The sequence below is a fragment of the Phocoena phocoena genome, chromosome 5, assembly GCF_963924675.1.
Source record: "Phocoena phocoena chromosome 5, mPhoPho1.1, whole genome shotgun sequence".
Classification (NCBI taxonomy): Eukaryota; Metazoa; Chordata; class Mammalia; order Artiodactyla; family Phocoenidae; genus Phocoena; species Phocoena phocoena.
The window spans coordinates 30169385-30188628 of record NC_089223.1 but is presented as its reverse complement, the minus strand read 5'-3'; the positions used below and the strand labels follow the sequence as shown (position 1 = coordinate 30188628).

At 40.0% G+C, this 19244-nt stretch overlaps 1 protein-coding gene across 4 annotated transcripts in view; it reads left to right on the top strand.

The window, feature by feature from the left end:
* The first annotated feature begins 6755 nt into the window (after positions 1 to 6755).
* The window catches only part of LRBA (LPS responsive beige-like anchor protein), a 748187-nt gene continuing 735698 nt past the window's right edge, over positions 6756 to 19244 (top strand). For all 4 annotated transcript variants that reach the window (XM_065877627.1, XM_065877625.1, XM_065877628.1 and 1 more), the window contains exon 1: positions 6756 to 6974. In XM_065877627.1, the coding sequence (XP_065733699.1) occupies positions 6756 to 6974 (219 nt within the window). The remainder of the gene's footprint in view (positions 6975 to 19244) is intronic.

Sequence of the window (19244 nt, the reverse complement as noted above, 5' to 3'; positions counted from 1 at the left end):
ATTAAATGTAAGTCTTCTCAATTAGCAACAAATAGAAAATCTCCCTGGAAAATTTCTTGTGAACTTTATAACCCAAAATGTGATCACACAAAATCTCCTTTTCCCTTGTGCATATCTGGGATGTACCACTGTTACCACCTTTTTTAATATACAGGCCCAATTATGGGGACTCTAAATTATAGCATAGCTATGACGAGGCTGGAATATTTTTTAAAGTTTATACTCTGGATCAACAAAAGTAATATGGTTAGGGAAAGTAATCCAAAGCTAAATAATCTGTTTTACCTGATATTTTATTTTATTTTTAAAATATTTATTTATTTAGGCATGAGATCTTCATTGCTGCATGCAGGATCTTTCATTGTGGCGAGCGGGCTTCTCTCTAGTTGTGGATCCAGAGCACACGGGCTCTGCAGTTCCGGCACATGGGCCTAGTTGCCCCGCGGCATGTGGGAATCTCAGTTCCCTGACCAGGGATCGAACCCATGTCCCCTGCATTGGAAGGCAGATTCTTAACCACTGGACCACCAGGGAAGTGCCATACCTGATATTCTAGTTTTCTACCTATTGCTGTATAACAAACAATCCCCAAATCCAGTGGCTTAAATCAACAAGTATTTATAACCTCTTACAATTTCTATGTGGGTTAACTGGACCCAACAGTGCAATTCTATACCATGTGGCAGGGCTGCAGTCTTCTGAAGGCTCAACCCAGCTGGAATATCCATGATTGCTAGCTCTTGTAGCGGGCAGTTGGTGCTGCTTGTCGGCTTGGAACTCAGCTGGGGCTGTTGATTGAAGGCCTTGATTGTTCTCCACACAGCTTCTCCATGTGGCTTAGGTTCCAAGAAGGAATACTCTAAGCATGCTTCTACATGACAGAAGTCACCTTTCTCATTTTGGAGTACTAGCAAGCAATTCAAAGTTCGAACCTCAGAGAATAAGGGCTGGAAAAAGTAATTTCCTCTCCCGTCTGCTTGAAGTCAATCTCCTGGTGGTCTCATTTCCTATTTGAACCACCACTTGTAATCTTGGTGACTGAAATGGCAACCTACCACTTTCAGGGGAGACACTGGCCTCTCAGAGACCTCACCTAGACAAGCAATTCAGAGTTGAGCTGACAATGCCAACAGTCATTCTAGGGATATGCACTTATATAGATTGCAAACGGGTGGGGTGGGGTGGGATGGTGGTACATTTCATTGCAGTCTCATGACAATTACTATCTTACTATTGTAAGAGAACACTGCAAATGGGCTACGTATTTACACACTACTTAAGAACAAAATAGATGTGGGAAAACAAAACAATCAACCAATCTAGTATATGTCCATGTCAACTATGCTAAATACTTCATTAATATTTTATGTCTTAAAGCATATGTCTTGGCTAGCATACCTACTGATAGTAGAGTTGCCCTTTTCAAAGTCTTTATCCCTCATGTGACATACACAAGGGAAACAAGAATTTAAAAATGCCCCAAACAGGACTTCCCTGGTGGTCCAGTGAGTAAGACTCCATGTAATGCAGGGGGCCTGGGTTTGATCCCTGGTCGGGAAACTAGATCCCGCATGCATATCGCAACTAAGAGTTTGCATGATGCAACTAAAGATCCCGTGTGCCGCAACTAAGACCCAGTGAAGTCAAAATAAATAAATATTAAAAATGCCCCAAACGTAATTAACTTCATGTGGATCATTTTGAACTTCTAGATATTGAACAATTGTGTGAACTTTCAATCTTAAACATTTGAATTTCCAACTATAAGGGTGGGCAATGTCTTTTCCTCTTAAATTGCAATTGTTCCCAGAGTCTTGCCCAATAAAAGTGTCATTAATAAATATTACTAACATTCGAAGTTTTACTTAACATTAGTAAGATTTAGTGAATAGTAAAAGCAATGTTTGCCTTTCTTGTGAGGAGGGTGCTGCAAGCCAAGGCCATGAATTTCCATTCCAGCCTATGATATAAGCTACGCTGAATAAGAATTTGAAGAATTCTCCAAATTCTCTAGGTGCAGAGCAAATCATGTAGATGGTACCTTTTTCCTAAATTATCATTTAATCTACAACCTAGCAAAATGCCAATAAGTTACAATTGGGTGGATTGGGTGTATTTTCTGGTAGAAACAAAGAAAAATTCCATCCTATCTTTGTTATCAAAATTTTCTTTTCTTTGCATATAGGTAAAGGCTTGCAGATCAATAATCATTTTGATTTCACCGTGAAATTACATTCTCTTTGCTTGAGTTCCTTTGAGTTATGCACAAGGCTTCCTGTTCTGAATCCACTCTTTTCTTTTCCTCTCTATTATGATGTCAATGTATGCTGAAGGCAAGTAAAATTATGAAAACCTTTAGTCCTTAATTCTGTCAAGGTGGTGATATCAGAGAGAAATATAAATTAGATGATGATGAAAAATTTAAGTCTGGATTTATAAAAGGTAATTTTTCCCCCTATTCCTTCCTTTTCCATTTTAAAACAAAATTTTTTTCATCTTTATTCTCCAAATTTAGGTGTACTTCCCTCTCAGAATTCCAATACATTTTTTTCTTTCTGTTAATGAAGACTTGTGATGATCTGTTTTCCCTTTCATCTTAGAACATTTTGCTTTTATGTTTCTTTATGTGATGTATACAATTCATGTACCTGTTTTAGTTGGTGTTTCTGTTGATCTTAGACATGAGGAAGGTCCAAGTGACACAGCTGATGTCAGGGTATCCAGAAAGCTTGAATCCATCTGTAAACTCTTCAGCACTCATAGGTCAGTTAGTGCCCTGCTGGTTTTGGAGACCCTGGATGGGGGGTGTGGGGGACAGTTGCGGCTCACCCTGGGGACACAGACACTGGTGGCAGCCATATTCGGGAACACTCTACTGCCCTCTTCCTTTTTTTCTTCTCTTTTGTGCAGCAGTTGAGTGTATGATACAGGGATACAAGTACGGCAGTCCTATAATATCACATGCTGGGGCTTCCCTGGTGGCGCAGTGGTTGAGAGTCCACCTGCCAATGGAGGGGACGCGGGTTCGTGCCCCGGTCTGGGAAGATCCCACATGCCACGAAGCGGCTGGGCCCGTGAGCCGTGGCCGCTGAGCCTGCGCGTCCAGAGCCTGTGCTCCGCAACGGGAGAGGCCACAACAGCGAGAGGCCCGCGTACTGCAAAAAAAAAAAAAAAAAATCATATGCTGATAGTTCATATGAAGTCTTTTGACTAGAAAACTTCCATAATAGTACTAAAATGTAAACAAATTTTAACAAATGGTAAAACTGCTCTCCATATTATTATTAATTTATTTTTTATTTTTGCCCACGCCGCATGGCTTGTGGGACCTTCGTTCCCCAACCAGGAATTTAACCCGGGCCCCCGGTAGTGAAAGCGCTGAGTCCTAACCACTGAAACGTCAGGGAATTCCCAGCTTTCCATATTAAAGTATCCTTTTATACCAGGATCTTCCTCTCTCTAACTGGCAATAGTTGTATAGACTCAAGCAAGGGTTTTCAGGCCAGAAAAATTAAAGCAAGTAACTTTAGAGTTTTAACTCAATCCAAATAATATGTATTGAGTACCTACAATGTTCAAAGTATTGTGCCGTGAAGGAGCTTAATAGCTGAAGAACAGTTTACCTGAAGCACTCCATGGCTGTATTCTTTACAGCTAAACAATAATCCACAGCTATTGTATTTTAACTGTGACTTGGCTAGAAGTGAAGTTTCCTTCTGCAGTGAACCTCTGATTTCTGGCAACTGTTTTACTGTAACCAGGGGCAAAGTAAAGCAGGAGGGTGGATAACTCTGAAAAATTGTAAAAAACAGTTGGATTATTGTCTTACATCTCTTTTTGTTTCATCCGTGGAACAGCATTAACGGTGAGATGGCAAATCCATAACAGACATAAACCTTAGCCCTAGGTCATTTAGACTGAATAACTGTGACCACACTGTGTTTAGGGCATTTCACTATCATCTGCTTCTTCTCAATGGAGGACATTTATTTATTAACAAATACTCCACTAGCATTTATATGCCAGATATATTAACATACTCAAGGTTAGACTATTTGCCCAAATCTGAAGCAGCAAAATGCTATGAGAGGCCTTTCATTGTTTAATGCCTCCCTTCCTCCCTCCAGATGTGTTCACAATGAAGTGAAAGTTGTCTCTCTCCTCCTGGCACACCCACTTCTCCTTATTCCCGACTTCTTCGTTTAATGATTTAAAATATAAACCTGACGTGTTTAAATTTTCAGGAATGGCAAGACGTTGATACTGCCTCTTACCCTGGCAATGCACAAGTCATCATTTCAGATCTGGAGAAAAATGTCTGCCTCATCTTTGTAATATTAAACCCACTTACAGGAAACAAATCTTCAACATTTGCAACCATGAGATGTGGTACAGCTGAATTCATTTTAGTATTTTTAAAAAGGTGTAAGCTTTTAAAACTTTTCTGAAGACGCTCCTGTGCTTCTTGTCTTTTCTCATGCCACATCCTTCCTCCCAAATTTCCATGTGCTAAAGTCCAGTTCATTTTCCAAGCCCATCTCAAATAACCCTTTCTCTAGAAAACTATTTCCTCCCTAGAACCAATATAATTTTTCTTGACTGTCCCACAATACTTCCTAACTTTGACCCCACTTTGGCTTGACTTTTAAATGCGAGTATTTTAAATATTATATATGTTTTAAGGCCTTACGTCTTCAAAGAGTACCATAAGGGTGAAAAGCCACTTTCCTCTATAATATTTGTTTGTTTTTCACTAATGCGTCAGGAAGAATACTGTTAACGGGTGGTGGTGGGGGAACAGGACACAGATTATGATGATCTGTGCTGGTTCCAATCCTAATATAATTGATCTCTTAAACTAATCTGAGAATAAGGCGAGCCTAACTTTCACATTGGAAAATCCCGAGAGGAAAAACACCCCTCCGAGATCTACAGGCAAAATGCACCCCGCCTCCACGCTGCTTGGAGCAGCTGTCTCAGGAGTCCTCCCTTTCTTAGAACGTGGGAGAGGTTTGGTCGGGCGGCAGCTGCAAGGAATTTTCCCCGTTCCTCGTCCACACGATCTCCCCGCCCCACACCCCGCTCCGAAAGGAAGGTGGCAGCTGTCAGGGAATCCCAGTGGAAATCTCTTTCCGAGTCTTCGCCGAGCGCGGCGGGCGGGCGGCAGCTGAAAGCTGTCAGGGGTGGAGACTCTTTGCTCCTTTAGACAAGGACAGCAGCCCCGCTGGCTCCGGAGCTGCCACCTCTCTAGCTCGTGGCGGTCCCTCAGGTGTCCTTCTCCGAGTCCAAGAAGACACCCTGGCAACGTGGGGCGGGTTCCTTCCGCGCCAGGAGGCCCTACGGTAACTTAACAGAAGGAGCGTCAGAATCACCGCCTCGGCACTCGCCAAAGCACCTACTCAGGTCGGGGAGTGGGAGGCGGGGGAAGAGTCGGCTGCTGAAAATAAAGGTCTTTTCTGGCCGGGCCGGGGATACACCTGGTGCTACCTGCGTAGCGCGCCAGCCCTCACACGCAATCCTACCAGCAAGCCCGCGCCCGGCGCCTCCGCCCTCTCCGGCCCCCGGGGCCGCCCGCGCGTACCCACGCCGCCGCGCGGTCGCCTCCGCCTTCGCGCCCGCCCGGCTGCTCGCGCTCGCGCACGCGCACGCCGCACCCGGCCGCCCTCGGCGCTGTCATGGCGGCGGGGAGCAGCTTAAGTGGGCACGCGGACAGCCGCGCGAGCAGTGGAGGGGCAAGCTGTGGCAGTAGCATCCTCATCGCCCGCAGCAGCCTCAGCCGCGGCGTCCGTAGTGCCGGCAGCGGCTGATTTTGCAAAGGCTGAGCGCAGGGGTGGGGTGGGGTGGGGTGGGGTGGGGCGGGCCAGGAAGCCATGGAGTTCTGTGCAGCCGCGGACTCCCGGGGAGCGGACTAGGGAAACTTGGAGGCTGCGATCAGGTGCACTGACCTCTCTCTCCTCCCTCCTCTCTTCGTCGTAGCCGCCGGGACTCCCCTCCCTTCTGGCCACTACACACACCACCCCTCCTCTGCCAGTCGAACCTCAGGTGCCCGAGAGGTGCTCCACTCCTCCCCCTGGGCCGAGCGTTGAGAATCATCACCGCCCCTTTCCCCCGCCCTTTCCTGCCCTGGATCTCAGCCGCCACCTCCGTCTCGCGGCTGCCTGGCGGGGGGCAAGGACGAGGCCGGAGTGTCTGGGTGAGGAGGAACTTTCTCCCTCTAGGGTAGCTTGGGGACCCCTGCTTTCCTCCGACCCCCCCCCCCCCGCCCTTTCCCAGCGACAGTTTCCTTTTCCGTGCACCTGTGAGGAGAGATTGCCCTGCGCCTGGAACCTGCGAGAGTGTGGGGGAGGAGTGAACCTGTTCTCGGGCCTCTGGAACCAGCCTTCGCTCAGAACCCCGCGCCTTGAGGCGCGGGGAAGCGGGTGGCTGGTAGCGGGGTCCTGTGAGGAACTTATTTGACGGACACTACTCCCTTCTCTCCCCGCAAAACCCTAAAACAAAACCTAGCCTATTTAACATTGATTTAATCTTCCAATAGGGTTTGGCGTTGTTGTCAGCCTCGGGGAGAGAGATTGGACAAATATTCCCCAAGAGGAGGAAGGCGACGCCAAGGACTTTCCACATCAACTGCTTTTGGGGTTTCTCCACAACTTGGAAGAGTGACCCTTTCCGTTTTGCTTTGCGCCTGTGTGCTTATTACTAGCGCAACGACTGCTGTCCCAGAGTGACTCCGAGTGTTCCTTTATCGTGAACTCGCAATGGCCAGTGAAGACAGTATTGCCCCTTCCCCGCCACCAACAGGTGATGACGGGGGAGGTGGAGGGAAAGGAGAAAAAACCCCTGCCGAAGGGGGTGCCTTGTCTCTGAAACCAGGACTCCCTATCAGGGGCATCAGAATGAAATTTGCCGTGTTGACGGGGTTGGTTGAAGTTGGAGAAGTATCCAATAGGGATATTGTAGAAACTGTCTTTAACCTGGTAAGTAGATCTCTATTTTACGAGCATATCTTCTCAGTGGGTTAGGGAACAAGACGTTAGCGCTGGAGCCATGTGCTCTACTCAGGCTGATGATAGAAACAAAATTCTGCTGACCTAAATGAAACAATTTCTTGTATTTTTCAGTTTAAGGGGAATTATGTAAACTTAGATGCTCCAGGTTTTGAGAAAGTGAACAGATCACTTTGGTCCTAAGGAAATAATTGTTGCTATGGAAGTATTATGGAGGATTTCAGTGGAGGAGTTTTATTCTATAAATTTTTTTCCCCCTTGGGATGTATATCTAAGTGTGAATTTCGGACATTTTAAGTAAGTTCTTTTGACCTTCTTTTGGACTTGAGAAATAATGTCCTACCTACTCTTTCGAGTCTGCCTAAGTTATGTTTTGCCATAAATTTTGAACAGAAAATTCTTGTTCACAGGGCTGATGAAAGATTAATTTTCTGCAAAGTTAGCATTTATATTTAATTTTGATTAGTTTTATTTTTAGACATAATTAACAAAAGTCAAATTTTGGAAAGAATTTAGGGTTACATCTTGTGAATATTGAATGGCAATTTAAAAAGAGAATTGCAGCAGATATAGTATAATCTTTATTTCATTTGTGAATTCATGTCTATAGCAAAGCATATTTGGTCATTGGAAGTTGCTGGTTATACTACTATGAGCTATGAATGTTATTTTTAAAATGTGGATATGCGATACTTTCCTTTTTCTCTAGTCTTAGAAATGGTTATCATTTCTAATGGGGACTTTTTAGATTTCTTTATTCCGATTTCTGTTGCCCATCAACGTAAAATATAAAAAGTAAATTTGGCCTTTAGATATTTCCCCTTCTTCCACCTATTCACCTGTGTTAGAAGATAATAGATGGGAACAAATATGAATGTGCAATAGTTGAATAACTGTTTATTACCTTTCCCCTTTGCCTCTTTTTTCAAGGTTAGGCTTGTTTTATTCAGGGCAGTTAATTATTTCCTTCACTAGAGCTTTACTAATGGACTGGCACCTGTGGTACAACTTCTAGAATGAGAAAGTAGCTTGATGAAATTCACTTACCTATGGGATAAGAAAATTTTGAACAATTGGGTATTTCTCTACCAGTTTGTTATGTTGGGAGTTTATATACAAATACTGACACGCACGTACACATTTTAAAAAAATTATGTATATTATGGAAATGTTCAGGTGTGCACAAAAATAGAACAGTTTAATGAACTCTGGTGTCTATCATTCAGTTTCAACAGTTGTAAACATTTTGGGGATCTTGCGTCTATGTGGACTTCCAAAGTTTGTGAATCTGAAGGAGATAAATGGCAAATCTGTGTATCCCTTTGTCTCCAAATAGACTTGAAAACTTTCCTTCTCAATTTTTTTCTTTTTCTTTTTCTAAACCTCATGTATCTTGGATGTTAAAGAGAAATGTGTGGTAGTGATATAGTCCATCATTAGTTGTTTGTGTGTGAAACACAACATTCCTCTGGCAGAAGGATTCCAACTCCTCTGTTCTTTAGAATGTCTTCTGTGGAGGTGGATGACCGAACATGAGTCACTTGCATTTTATCATTAAGGAAAATCCAAATTCTGTAGTAATAGTTCGTTCATATGCTGCCTAGAACTGTATACCTGGTAGAGATTTTAAGGTGACTGGTTAAGTCTTTCATAGCTACATATATGCAGGTCAGTAGGTGTCTGGGTAGAAGGAGAGGGAAAATCTGTTCAATTACACTTCCTCTTCACCATCGTTCTCCTCTCATGTAGGGCAGAGAAAGTTGCTGAGAGGATTAGATTAGTTCTTTTCCTTCCCTTCTCCCTTACAAAACTTTTCATGCTCCTACAGATATCCTTCCCTTCTCCCTTACAAAACTTTTCATGCTCCTACAGGGCCTTGGCCAGTCTCTTAAATCTTGGGAACTGAAAATATCGGGAATGTGGTAAACTAGTCCATTTCAGGGTTAGTACTGCTGCACTTAAATATTTTCTAATCGATAGTTATCAGCCTTAGTCTCAATTCTACTCAAAGAAAGAAGTTACATTAATAATGTGTGATTTAAAAAAAGTCACTACAGTTTACTGTGTGCTGGGCAATGGGCCAGGTGCTTTACATATGTTTTTAAATTCTTCCCTCATTAAGTGTTTAATACATAGAGCTCATTATATAGTTAAGGAAACTGAGAGCCTGAAAGGTGAAGCAGATTGGTGATTCTTAGAATGACAACCCTTCTAGGAATACATCTGTCTCTTGAGTTGATGTAGAGTTGTTTGCTTCCCTAAGCAGATATTTATAGCTTAGGCATAGCTTTCCCCAATGTAAGGACAGCAAAATCATTGGTCCTGCTAAATATGAATTGCTGAAACCTTGTTCAGTTTTCATATCTTCTTATTGACCATTCAAATAGCTTTCAAAAAAAAGTAAAAAAAAATTTTTTTTCAGGTTATTCAGTCAGTTTTTTCACTCAGAATGTAGATGCAGAAAGTTGATTATTAAGTTTTTTTACAGTCAATATATTGGATTAAAATTGTGAAAATTAGGATACAGACAAAAGAATGTGTGACATGTATAACTAATGAAATATTATAAACCCTTTGAAACTTCATTTAACTTAAAGAATCAGCATATTACCAGTATCACTGAATCCTCATGCATGCTCCTCCTTTATCCTTTCTTCATTGGATTTTTCATTAGTAAGTTTATTATATTTTATATTATATATGTATTTATTAATATTATATATATATATATGCAGCTATCATAACTTTTTCCTACTTTTCAGGCATTTTATTAAAATAGTTTGTATGCTACCGATTCTCTCGTATTGGTTACATATTAGTTACTTTAAGCCATAAAGTTTGTACTGTTAAAATTAAACAACCTCCCCTCCCTGAGAGCTGTCCAAATAGTAAGAGGTAGTAGAGCCATATAACTTCAAAAGTCTTTCTTTACAAAGTACTGCCTCCAACTTTACTAATGTAGCTTGACCTTACACAGTTATAAATTTCCTTTTTTTTTCATGATTTATTTATTATTTTATTTTTGGCTGCGTTAGGGCTTAGTTAATGCGCACGGGATCTTCCCTGAGGCATGTGGGATCTTTTGCTCTGGCATGCGGGCTCTTCATTGTGGTGCGCAGGCCTCTCTCTAGCTGTGTTGTGTGGGTTTTCTGTTCTCTAGTTGTGGCGTGCAGACTCCAGGGTGCATGGGCTCTGCAATTGTGGCGCACGGGTTCCAGAGCACGTGGGCTCTGTAGCTTGCGGCACACGGGCTCTAGTTGAGGGGCACGAGCTCAGTAGTTGTGGCGGGCAGGTTTAGTTGCCCCGTGGCATGTGGGATCTTAGTTCGCTGACCAGGGATCGAACCCCCGTCCCCTGCATTGTAAGGCGGATTCTTTACCATTGGACTACCAGGGAAGTCCCTGTTATAAGTTTCTTTGGAATTTACCACCCTTCTAGTAATTTCTTTTGCAAATCTGTTTTATAGGTAAGTTTTGATTAATAGTACACCTGTGTATTCAGGTGTTTAAAACCTCTGGTCAGCTTTTACATTTTTCTTGTTGCAATTTAAAACCATTTTTTTTTGTCTCCATCTGTATGCTAAAGTAATTTGTCAAACTTTTGGACCCAAATAATTATATTGGCATGTTTTCAGGAACTCATTGCTGAGTTTAAGGCTTCCACCAGGTATTTATAGGTGTTCCATGCTATTTAATTCAAGAATAGTGTTTCCCGTGGGCTGGTGACAGATACATGTTTTCATGAAATTTTTTTCTTCAAAAAGTAACTGTACCAAAAAAAAAAAAAAAAAGTAACTGTACCATTTTAATTAAACTGTTAAAGCTTAGGGAGTTCCCTGGCAGTCTGGTGGTTAGGACTAGGCACTTTCATTGCCATGGCCGGGGTTCAAACCCTGGTCAGGGAATTAAGATCCCACAAGCTGCACAGTGTGGCCAAAAAAAAAAGAGTTAAAGATAAGAAGATGGAATATAATTTTTCATTACTCATTACGTGGCATTGATACAGGTTCTGCGAGATATTAATGGTGCAAACTCTTAACACCTATAGAAGCTGAGCAGGTCATACAGAGGTTCTGTTTGTATTGACTGTGCAGAGACTATACTTGTGGGGCATCTGCTGTTCCATTTTAGCTGATTGTTGTCCTACAGTAACATGAGCCCAGTGATGTGTGAACCTTTTGATTTTTTGGGAAGAACTGGAAATCTAGATTAAAAAAAAATAACATTTAAAATGTCAAATTAAAATATTAAAAAATACTGTGTGGGACATAAAATTGCAGGCAGTTTCTTTTCCGGCTTTTATATGAACATTTATTAGACGGGTAATCATTCATCATGTTTCTGTTTTGATGTGTGTATCTAGAATTATTTCCTCCTTAATATCTGACATCATAATTTAAAGGTTAAGAGTAATCTATTCTAGAAATATGCTTGTTTGTGGGCTTCTCCTCCATATCAGTTTGTATTGATACTTCATGTTATAATAGAAAACTCAAACTGGTTTAAACACAATAAAAAGGATTTATAGGCTCATTTATCAGGAAGTCCAAAGGTAGGGCATGATTTACAGTAACAATAATATTAAAAACCAGTTTCTTTCTGTTGCTGTTTTCCTTTCTGTAATGTCAGCTTTAGTCCATTGCTCTTTCCCTCATGGTAATAAGACTGCTGCCACTGGTACTTGGGGCCATGTGTATTCTTGTTTAGAACTCTTGGGAGAGAGAGCCTCTCTGTCCTAACATTCTAAACAAGAGTCCTGATTGGACTGCTGAAGCAATGATTGTGGCCATTGAAATGTGCTGATTGGCTTAAGCAAACCAGGGCCAACTGCTGTACCTAAGAATGGGGTCAATTTCCTCTAAAGTACTTGGGCTGTATGGGGAGAGATGGATACACAAAGATCTGGGTAAGAAATTCACAGAGTGAATGGATGCTGGATAGGCAACCAGTGATGTCCACTACTCTCCTTTTCAAATGCATAATAATACAATAGTAATGTTAAAGATATTTGTGTAAAGAGAAAAAAAAATCACTCTCTTAACTCCCTGTCGTGATCTTGAGCAAGTTTTTAAAAAAATTCTTTTATTTATTTATTTTAAAAAATATTTATTTATTTTATTATTTATTTGGCTGCATCAGGTCTTAGTTGTGGTATGTTCGTTGCAGCATGTGGGATCTTTCGTTGTGGTGTGTGGGCTCTTCGTTGAGATGCGCAGGCTTCTCTCTAGTTGTGGCGTGCGGGCAGTAGTTGCGGTGCACGGGGCTCTCTAGTTGTGGCTCGTGGGCTCTAGAGCACGCAGGCTTAGTTGCCCTGTGGCATGTGGGATCTTAGTTCCCCAACCAGGGTTAGAACCTGCGTCCCCTGCGTTGGAAGGTGGATTCTTAACCACTGGACCACCAGGGAAGTCTTTGAACAAGTTTTTTTAACTTCTTTGTGCCTTGGTTTCCCCAGCTCTACAATGGGGAAACTATATTGTAGAAAGGATTAAGTGAGTAAATACTTGTAAAGCACTTAAAATTATGTGTGGCACATTAAGTGCAATTATAACTATTTGCTATTATTGTAGTATTTGCAATTTTAGATAGTTACAGTCCTCATATTCCAACCTTATAATTTTTTTGTTTCTATATAGTCATTAGCCTATTGGCTCTGCAATATACTACTTCATTCTTAATTCTGTGGTTTATTTAATAGCCGTTGTCACTTTTAGAGGTGACTTGATTTTCAGCATCTTTATTGAGGTGTAATTTACATACCATAAAAGTCACTTGTTTTAAGTATACAATTTAGTGATTTTTAGTAAGTTTCCAGTGTTGTGCAAGCATTACAACAATCTAATTTTAGAACATTTACATCCTGTGTTCAAGACATTTTATACTTTTAGCTCTTACATTTAGGCCTATGATCTATTTTTTTTTTTTTTTTGCGGTACGCGGGCCTCCCACTGTTGTGGCCTCTCCTGTTGCGGAGCATAGGCTCCGGACGTGCAGGCTCAGCGGCCATGGCTCATGGGCCCAGCCGCTCCGTGGCATGTGGGATCTTCCCACACCAGGGCATGAACCTGCGTCCCCTGCATCGGCAGGCGGACTGTCAACCACTGCGCCACCAGGGAAGCCCTCGCTTACTATTTTGAAGATACGATTCTGTTTTCCTCTAGTCTCTTTTGTTGTTGTTAAAATTGTCACGGTTATCATTCTAATTTAACTTTACAGATAATCTGTCTCTGTTGTTGCTTTAAAATTTTTTCTTTGACTTTGGAGTTCTTTAGTTTCACCATAACTTGTCTACGGGTGGCTGTGCTTCCTGAATCTGAAGATTCATGTTTTTCATTAGTTCTGGAGAATTCTCATGACTAATGCCTTTTCTTTATTTTACCTACTTGCATTTTGGAACTCGTAATACATGACATTTTTTTTTTTTTCTTTCTATCCTTCATATGTCTTTTTTTTTTTAAAGATTTTTTTAATGGGGACCTATTTTTTTTTTAATTCTTTATTGAATTTTTTACAATATTGCTTCTGTTATATATGTTTTGGTTTTTTGGCCACAGGGCATATGGGATCTTAGCTCCCCAATCAGGGATTGAACCCACACCCCCTGCATTGGGGCTGCCAGGGAAATCCCTCCTTTATGTCTCTTAATCTTTAATATTTTCAGTCTTTCCTGCGGCTAATATCTTTTCTTCTAGTTTACTGTTCATTTCTTTATCTCCATCTTTCCTTCTTCTTCCCTCCCTCCCTCCCTCCCTTCCTTCCTTCCTCAGTAGCCCAGCCAAAGACTAGTAATTTGTAATTTCCCTGTGCCAGTGGATGGATTTTTTTTGGGGGGGGTGGCGGGGCAGGTTGTGGGGAGGATCTGCTTTTTTACCTTTTGAGAGTCCCATGTTTATATGGAGATTTCATTCCTTGAGTGAGCACCACACTGTATTTTGTGTTTCTACATAGGCATTAAAATTTAAGTCTCTAGCTTACTAGCTTCCCCTTCTGAACCCCTTCAGCAATTGTAATAGCAGTTCAAATACTTATTGTTTTCCTGTTTCTTCTTCATCTTGATCTCTTGGAGTTGCCTTTTCTTTCTTGCAAGTTCAGCTGTACACTGAAAAGTATTTTTTGTTATATTTAATATTTGTAGGTATTTGTGAAGTGATAGTTTTTTTTTTTTTTTTTTTTCCCGGTACACAGGCCTCTCACTGTTGTGGCCTCTCCCGTTGCGGAGCACAGGCTCCGGACGCGCAGGCTTAGCGGCCATGGCCCACGGGCCCATCCGCTCCGCGGCATGTGGGATCTTCCCGGACCGGGGCACGAACCCACGTCCCCTGCATCGGCAGGTGGACTCTCAACCACTGCGCCACCAGGGAAGCCCCCGAAGTGATAGTTTTTAGGTTATCTTAGTCTACTCACTGTCTTGCTGGAACTATAAGGTATAACTATAAGGTATAACAAAGCAATTGGTATATAATAGCCAATGAATAAATTATAGTACCAATTTAGGCTACATCAGGCCATGGTTTTACCTATCTGGCAATAATTTGGAAGATTATTACCTTAGATAAGTCCAGATAATGGAGTTCTATTGTAGATCAATGAAGAAATTGTAGGTAAAGAAGATTTGTCATTTTTCATCTTCTTCAAATTCTTACCTTTATATGCAGGCAGATGAGCAGTTTTTATGTTAGAAAGCAACCCTATGTTTCCAAAACCAAATATAGATTCTTGGGAAATTTTGTATATGGATGTAGTGTTTTAAATTTTGGTATTTATATGAGTTTTCTGAGATTTTAGAATTATAGAATGTTGTGGGATGGTGAAAGGAATTCAGTTTTTTTCTTCCAACCCCTACCCACTTAAAACAAACAACTCAGAACAATACACTACCATTCTTTGAATCTTAATTCTTTTTAAGTTCTTAATCGTTTAGCTGGAATGCTAATAACCTGCATAGAAATCTCATTTGTATTAACAGGGAACTTTATTATTTTACTATTTTTAATATTTTCATCTGCCCAGGGATGAACTTTTGAAATAAAATAGCAGTAAGCAAAGCAAATGATGACCATTTGTTTATTTATTATTTTTTAATGAGGTATAGTTGATTTATAATATTATGTAAGTTTCAGGTGTACAACATAGTGATTCACAATTTTTAAAGATCATACTATGTTTAAAGTTGTAATAAAATATTGGCTGTATTCCCTGTGTTGTGCAGTATATCCTTGTAGCTTATTTTATACCTAATAGCTTGTACCTCTTAATCTTTTACCCCTATATTGCCCCTTTTCCCTTCCCTCTCTCCACTGGTAACCACTAGTTTGTTCTCTATATCTGTGAGTCTGCTTCTTTTTTTGTTATATTCACTTGTTTGTTGTTTGTTGGTTTTGTTTTTGGCTACATCGGGTCTTAGTTGCAGCACGTGGGATCTTCATTGAGGCATGCTGGATCTTTCATTGTGGTGTGCAGGCTTTTGTTGCAGTGTGCAGGCTCTTCGTTGCAGGGCAAGGGCTTCTCTAGTTGCAGTACAGGCTTCTCTGTCTAGTTGTGGTGCGCCGGCTCAGTAGTTGTGGCGCATGGGCTCTCTAGTTGTGGTGCATGGGCTCAGTAGTTGTGGCTTGCAGGCTTAGCTGCCCCTTGACATGTGGGATCTTAGTTCCCCGACCAGGGATCGAACCCGCATCCCCTGCATTGGAAGGTGGATTCTTAACCACTGGACCACCAGGGAAGTCCCCTGTTGTATTTTTTTAGTTTCCACATATAAGTGATATCATACAATATTTGTCTTTCTTTAATGTTTTTCACTAAGCGTATTACCCTCTAAGTCCATCCATGTTGTTGCAAATGGCAAAATTTCATTATTTTTTATGGTGGAGTAGTATTCCACTGTGTGTGTGTGTGTGTGTGTGTGTGTGTGTGTGTATGTATGTATGTATCACATCTTCTTAATCCATTCATCTGTTGTTGGACACTTAGGTTGCTTCCATATCTTGGCTATTGTAAATAATGCTGCCATGAATATTGGGCTTCATATATCTTTTTAGATTAGTGTTTTTGTTTTCTTTGCATATATACCCAGGAGTAGAATTGCTGGATCATATGGTGTTTCTATTTTTAGCTTTTTGAGAAACCTCCATACTGTTTTCCACAGTGGCTGCACCAATTTGCATTCCCACCAACAGTGTATAGAGTTCCCTTATCTCCACATCCTCACCAGCATTTGTTATTTGTGGAACCATTTGTTAATCTCTTAGGAGCTACACTTAAATTGACAAGATGGCTTTTGACATAAAAATTTTTGGAGCCATTTCTATTTGTCGGGACTATTTTGCTGATTTATTTAACTTAACTGTTTGAAATAAAGAAAATTCCTCGGTTTAGTCAAGTTCAAAATTCAGCATATCATATAGTTCAAATATTTTTCTAGTTTATATTATTAGACATTGACTTTTATTTTGTGGTGCTAAATATGCTGTGCATGAACAGTTATATCAAATTATGCAAGTGGTGCTCCAGAAGGAAAGATTGAAATTAATGCTTTGTCCTGTGATCCATATATAATAGGGGTGAAACTGGATCTAAATCAGGCTGTGTGACTGAGTCTGTTGATTACATGTAGGCAACATAAGTGTTTTTTACAAGTATTATCTCATTTAATCTACACAACTCTTTGAGGTAGTACTTTATTAAACTTGTTTTATAATAAGGAAGTAGGATTGGGGAGGTTAAAGATGCTCAAGTCCCATAGTTAGTAAGATGGGATTTGGACCCAGGTTGTTTGAGCCTGAATCCTGTACACTATATTATACTGTGTGACTATTAATTTAAGGTGGGTGCTTATATTAGAATTGTAGAAAATGGCCACTTAACTAAATTTCTCAAGAATTGTATTTATTGAAAAACTAGTTCATGATAATTAGAAACATAGTAAAGAATGATAAGCTTTGAGAAAATGAATTATCTTAAAATTTTATCATTGACTTAACAGTGCATACTTTGATATTTTTACATCAGTTTCCCTGTGTTTCAAATGGTACGTGGTTACTCGTATATGTTTAAGATATCCACCGATCAGTTTTCTTCTATTCTGATAATCAGGAAAAAAATGAAATGACCAACTCTTTAATATTTAGGGACTAATCATACATCTTATTTGTCATTGATAAATGTTATTCTTAATCTGTATTACTTGTGGTTTGTTCTTGGTTTTGTTATATAGTACCTTAGCCTGAGGGCAGAAGTGTGGAAGAAAAGAAAAATTAAATTAGTAATTTTCTACTTGTCATTATAGTATCTCTTGAAAAGATTTGGAAAAAGTTTAACATTAAATCAAATAGTTAAAATGAAAAAATTTGGCATATGTTTGGGAGTTTCATTTATTCTAAATTCTCATTGCTATGGAATGGAATATTTTTCTTTTTTTAACTGGTACTTTTTTTGTTAATTAATTTTTATTGGAGTACGGTTGCTTTACAATGTTGTGTTAGTTTCTACTGTACAGCAAAGTGAATCAGCTATAGATATACATATATCCCCTCTTTTTAGGACTTCCTTCCCATTTAGGTCACCACAGAGCATTGAGTAGAGTTCCCTGAGCTGTACAGAGGTTCTCATTAGTTATCTATTTTATACATGGTATCAATAGTGTGTATATGTCAATCCCAATCTCCCAGTTCATCCTACCCACCCCCCTTCTCCCCCATGGTGTCCATACATTTGTTCTCTACGTCTGTGTCTCTATTTCTGCTTTGCAAATAAGATCATCTATACCATTTTTCTAGATTCCACATGTATGCGTTAATATGTTTGTTTTTCTCTTTCTGGCTTATTTCACTCTGTATGACAGTCTCTAGGTCCATCTGTGTCTCTACAAGTGACCCAATTTTGTTCCCTTTTATGGCTGAATAATATTCCATTGTATATATGTACCACATCTTCTTTATCCATTCGTCTGTTGATGGACATTTAGGTTGCTTCTGTGTCCTGGCTATTGTAAATAGTGCTGCAATGAACATTAGGGTACATGTGTTTTTTGAATTATGGTTTTCTCTGGTTATATGCCCTTTAGTGGTATTGCTGGGTCATATAGTAGTTCAGTTTTTAGTTTTTTAAGGAATGAAATGGAATGTTGACTTCACTTGTGAAATTTTTGAATACTGAGAGGATGTCCTAATTAATTATAATTGATACTTAAGTTTGAAATGACGATTTTAATGGATCCTTTTTTTTTGTTGTTGATCATTGTTGCCTCTGGATATTTATCTTCTGAATCACATGGGGATACTTTTCCATCTTCCTTCTTCTCTGTCTTGCTCACACAAGACCCAGATTTCCTTTTTGACACAGAGACTATTGCTTAAGACTCTTCCCACTTCATAGAAAACCAGTGTTTTCTTACTCTCTTCTGAACCTAATTGGGGTCTTCTAGAGCTCTGCTCTGGCTGCTGTACGTGATGCTGAAATGGGAAAGAAAAAAATGACTACTTCCATTATCTAAATTTTCCCCACAGAATCTATGAGATAATAGCTAGTATTTATTGAGTGTTTTTGTGACCTACTAAGTAGTACTTCTTTGTCCTTATTCTACTCTGGTTTAGACCATTCTGGATGCAGGGGCCCCTTTACTCTTGTTTTTCTCTCTGCCTAGAATGATCTCCTCTCAGTTATCTAATAATATATATCAATAAACAATATACTATAATATAAATATAAATTATAATTTTTATACCTTGAACTTCTGTTTGATTTTTTCATATTCATATTTTTATAGTTTCTTTTCCTTAGTCATACTTCTAATATCTTCTTTATTTCCTTAAACATTAACACTTTAATATTGTGTATGTGATCATTTTTATTTTTTTCAGTGTTTGGAGTCTGTTTCTGTAAAGCTTGTTCTGCTGGTTCTTGGGGGTTTGTTTCTTCATTATTTTGTGATATTTAAAAAAATGAGCTTTTGTACTATAGATTATTATTATTTTAAAATGTGGCTGTACTTGGAGATGAGGCCTTTTAAAATATTTATTTATGCCGGGTCTTAGTTGCAACAGGTGGGCTCCTTAGTTGCGGCTCCAAGGCTCCTTAGTTGTGGCATGCAAACTCAGTTGCAGCACGCATGTGGGATCTAGTTCCCTGACCAGGGATTGAACCTGGGCCTCCTGCATTGGGAGTGTGGAGTCTTATCCACTGCGCCACCAGGGAAGTCCCTGTTCTATGGATTATTATTTTTGAGTATAGTTTGAGGTCTGGTTTAAAG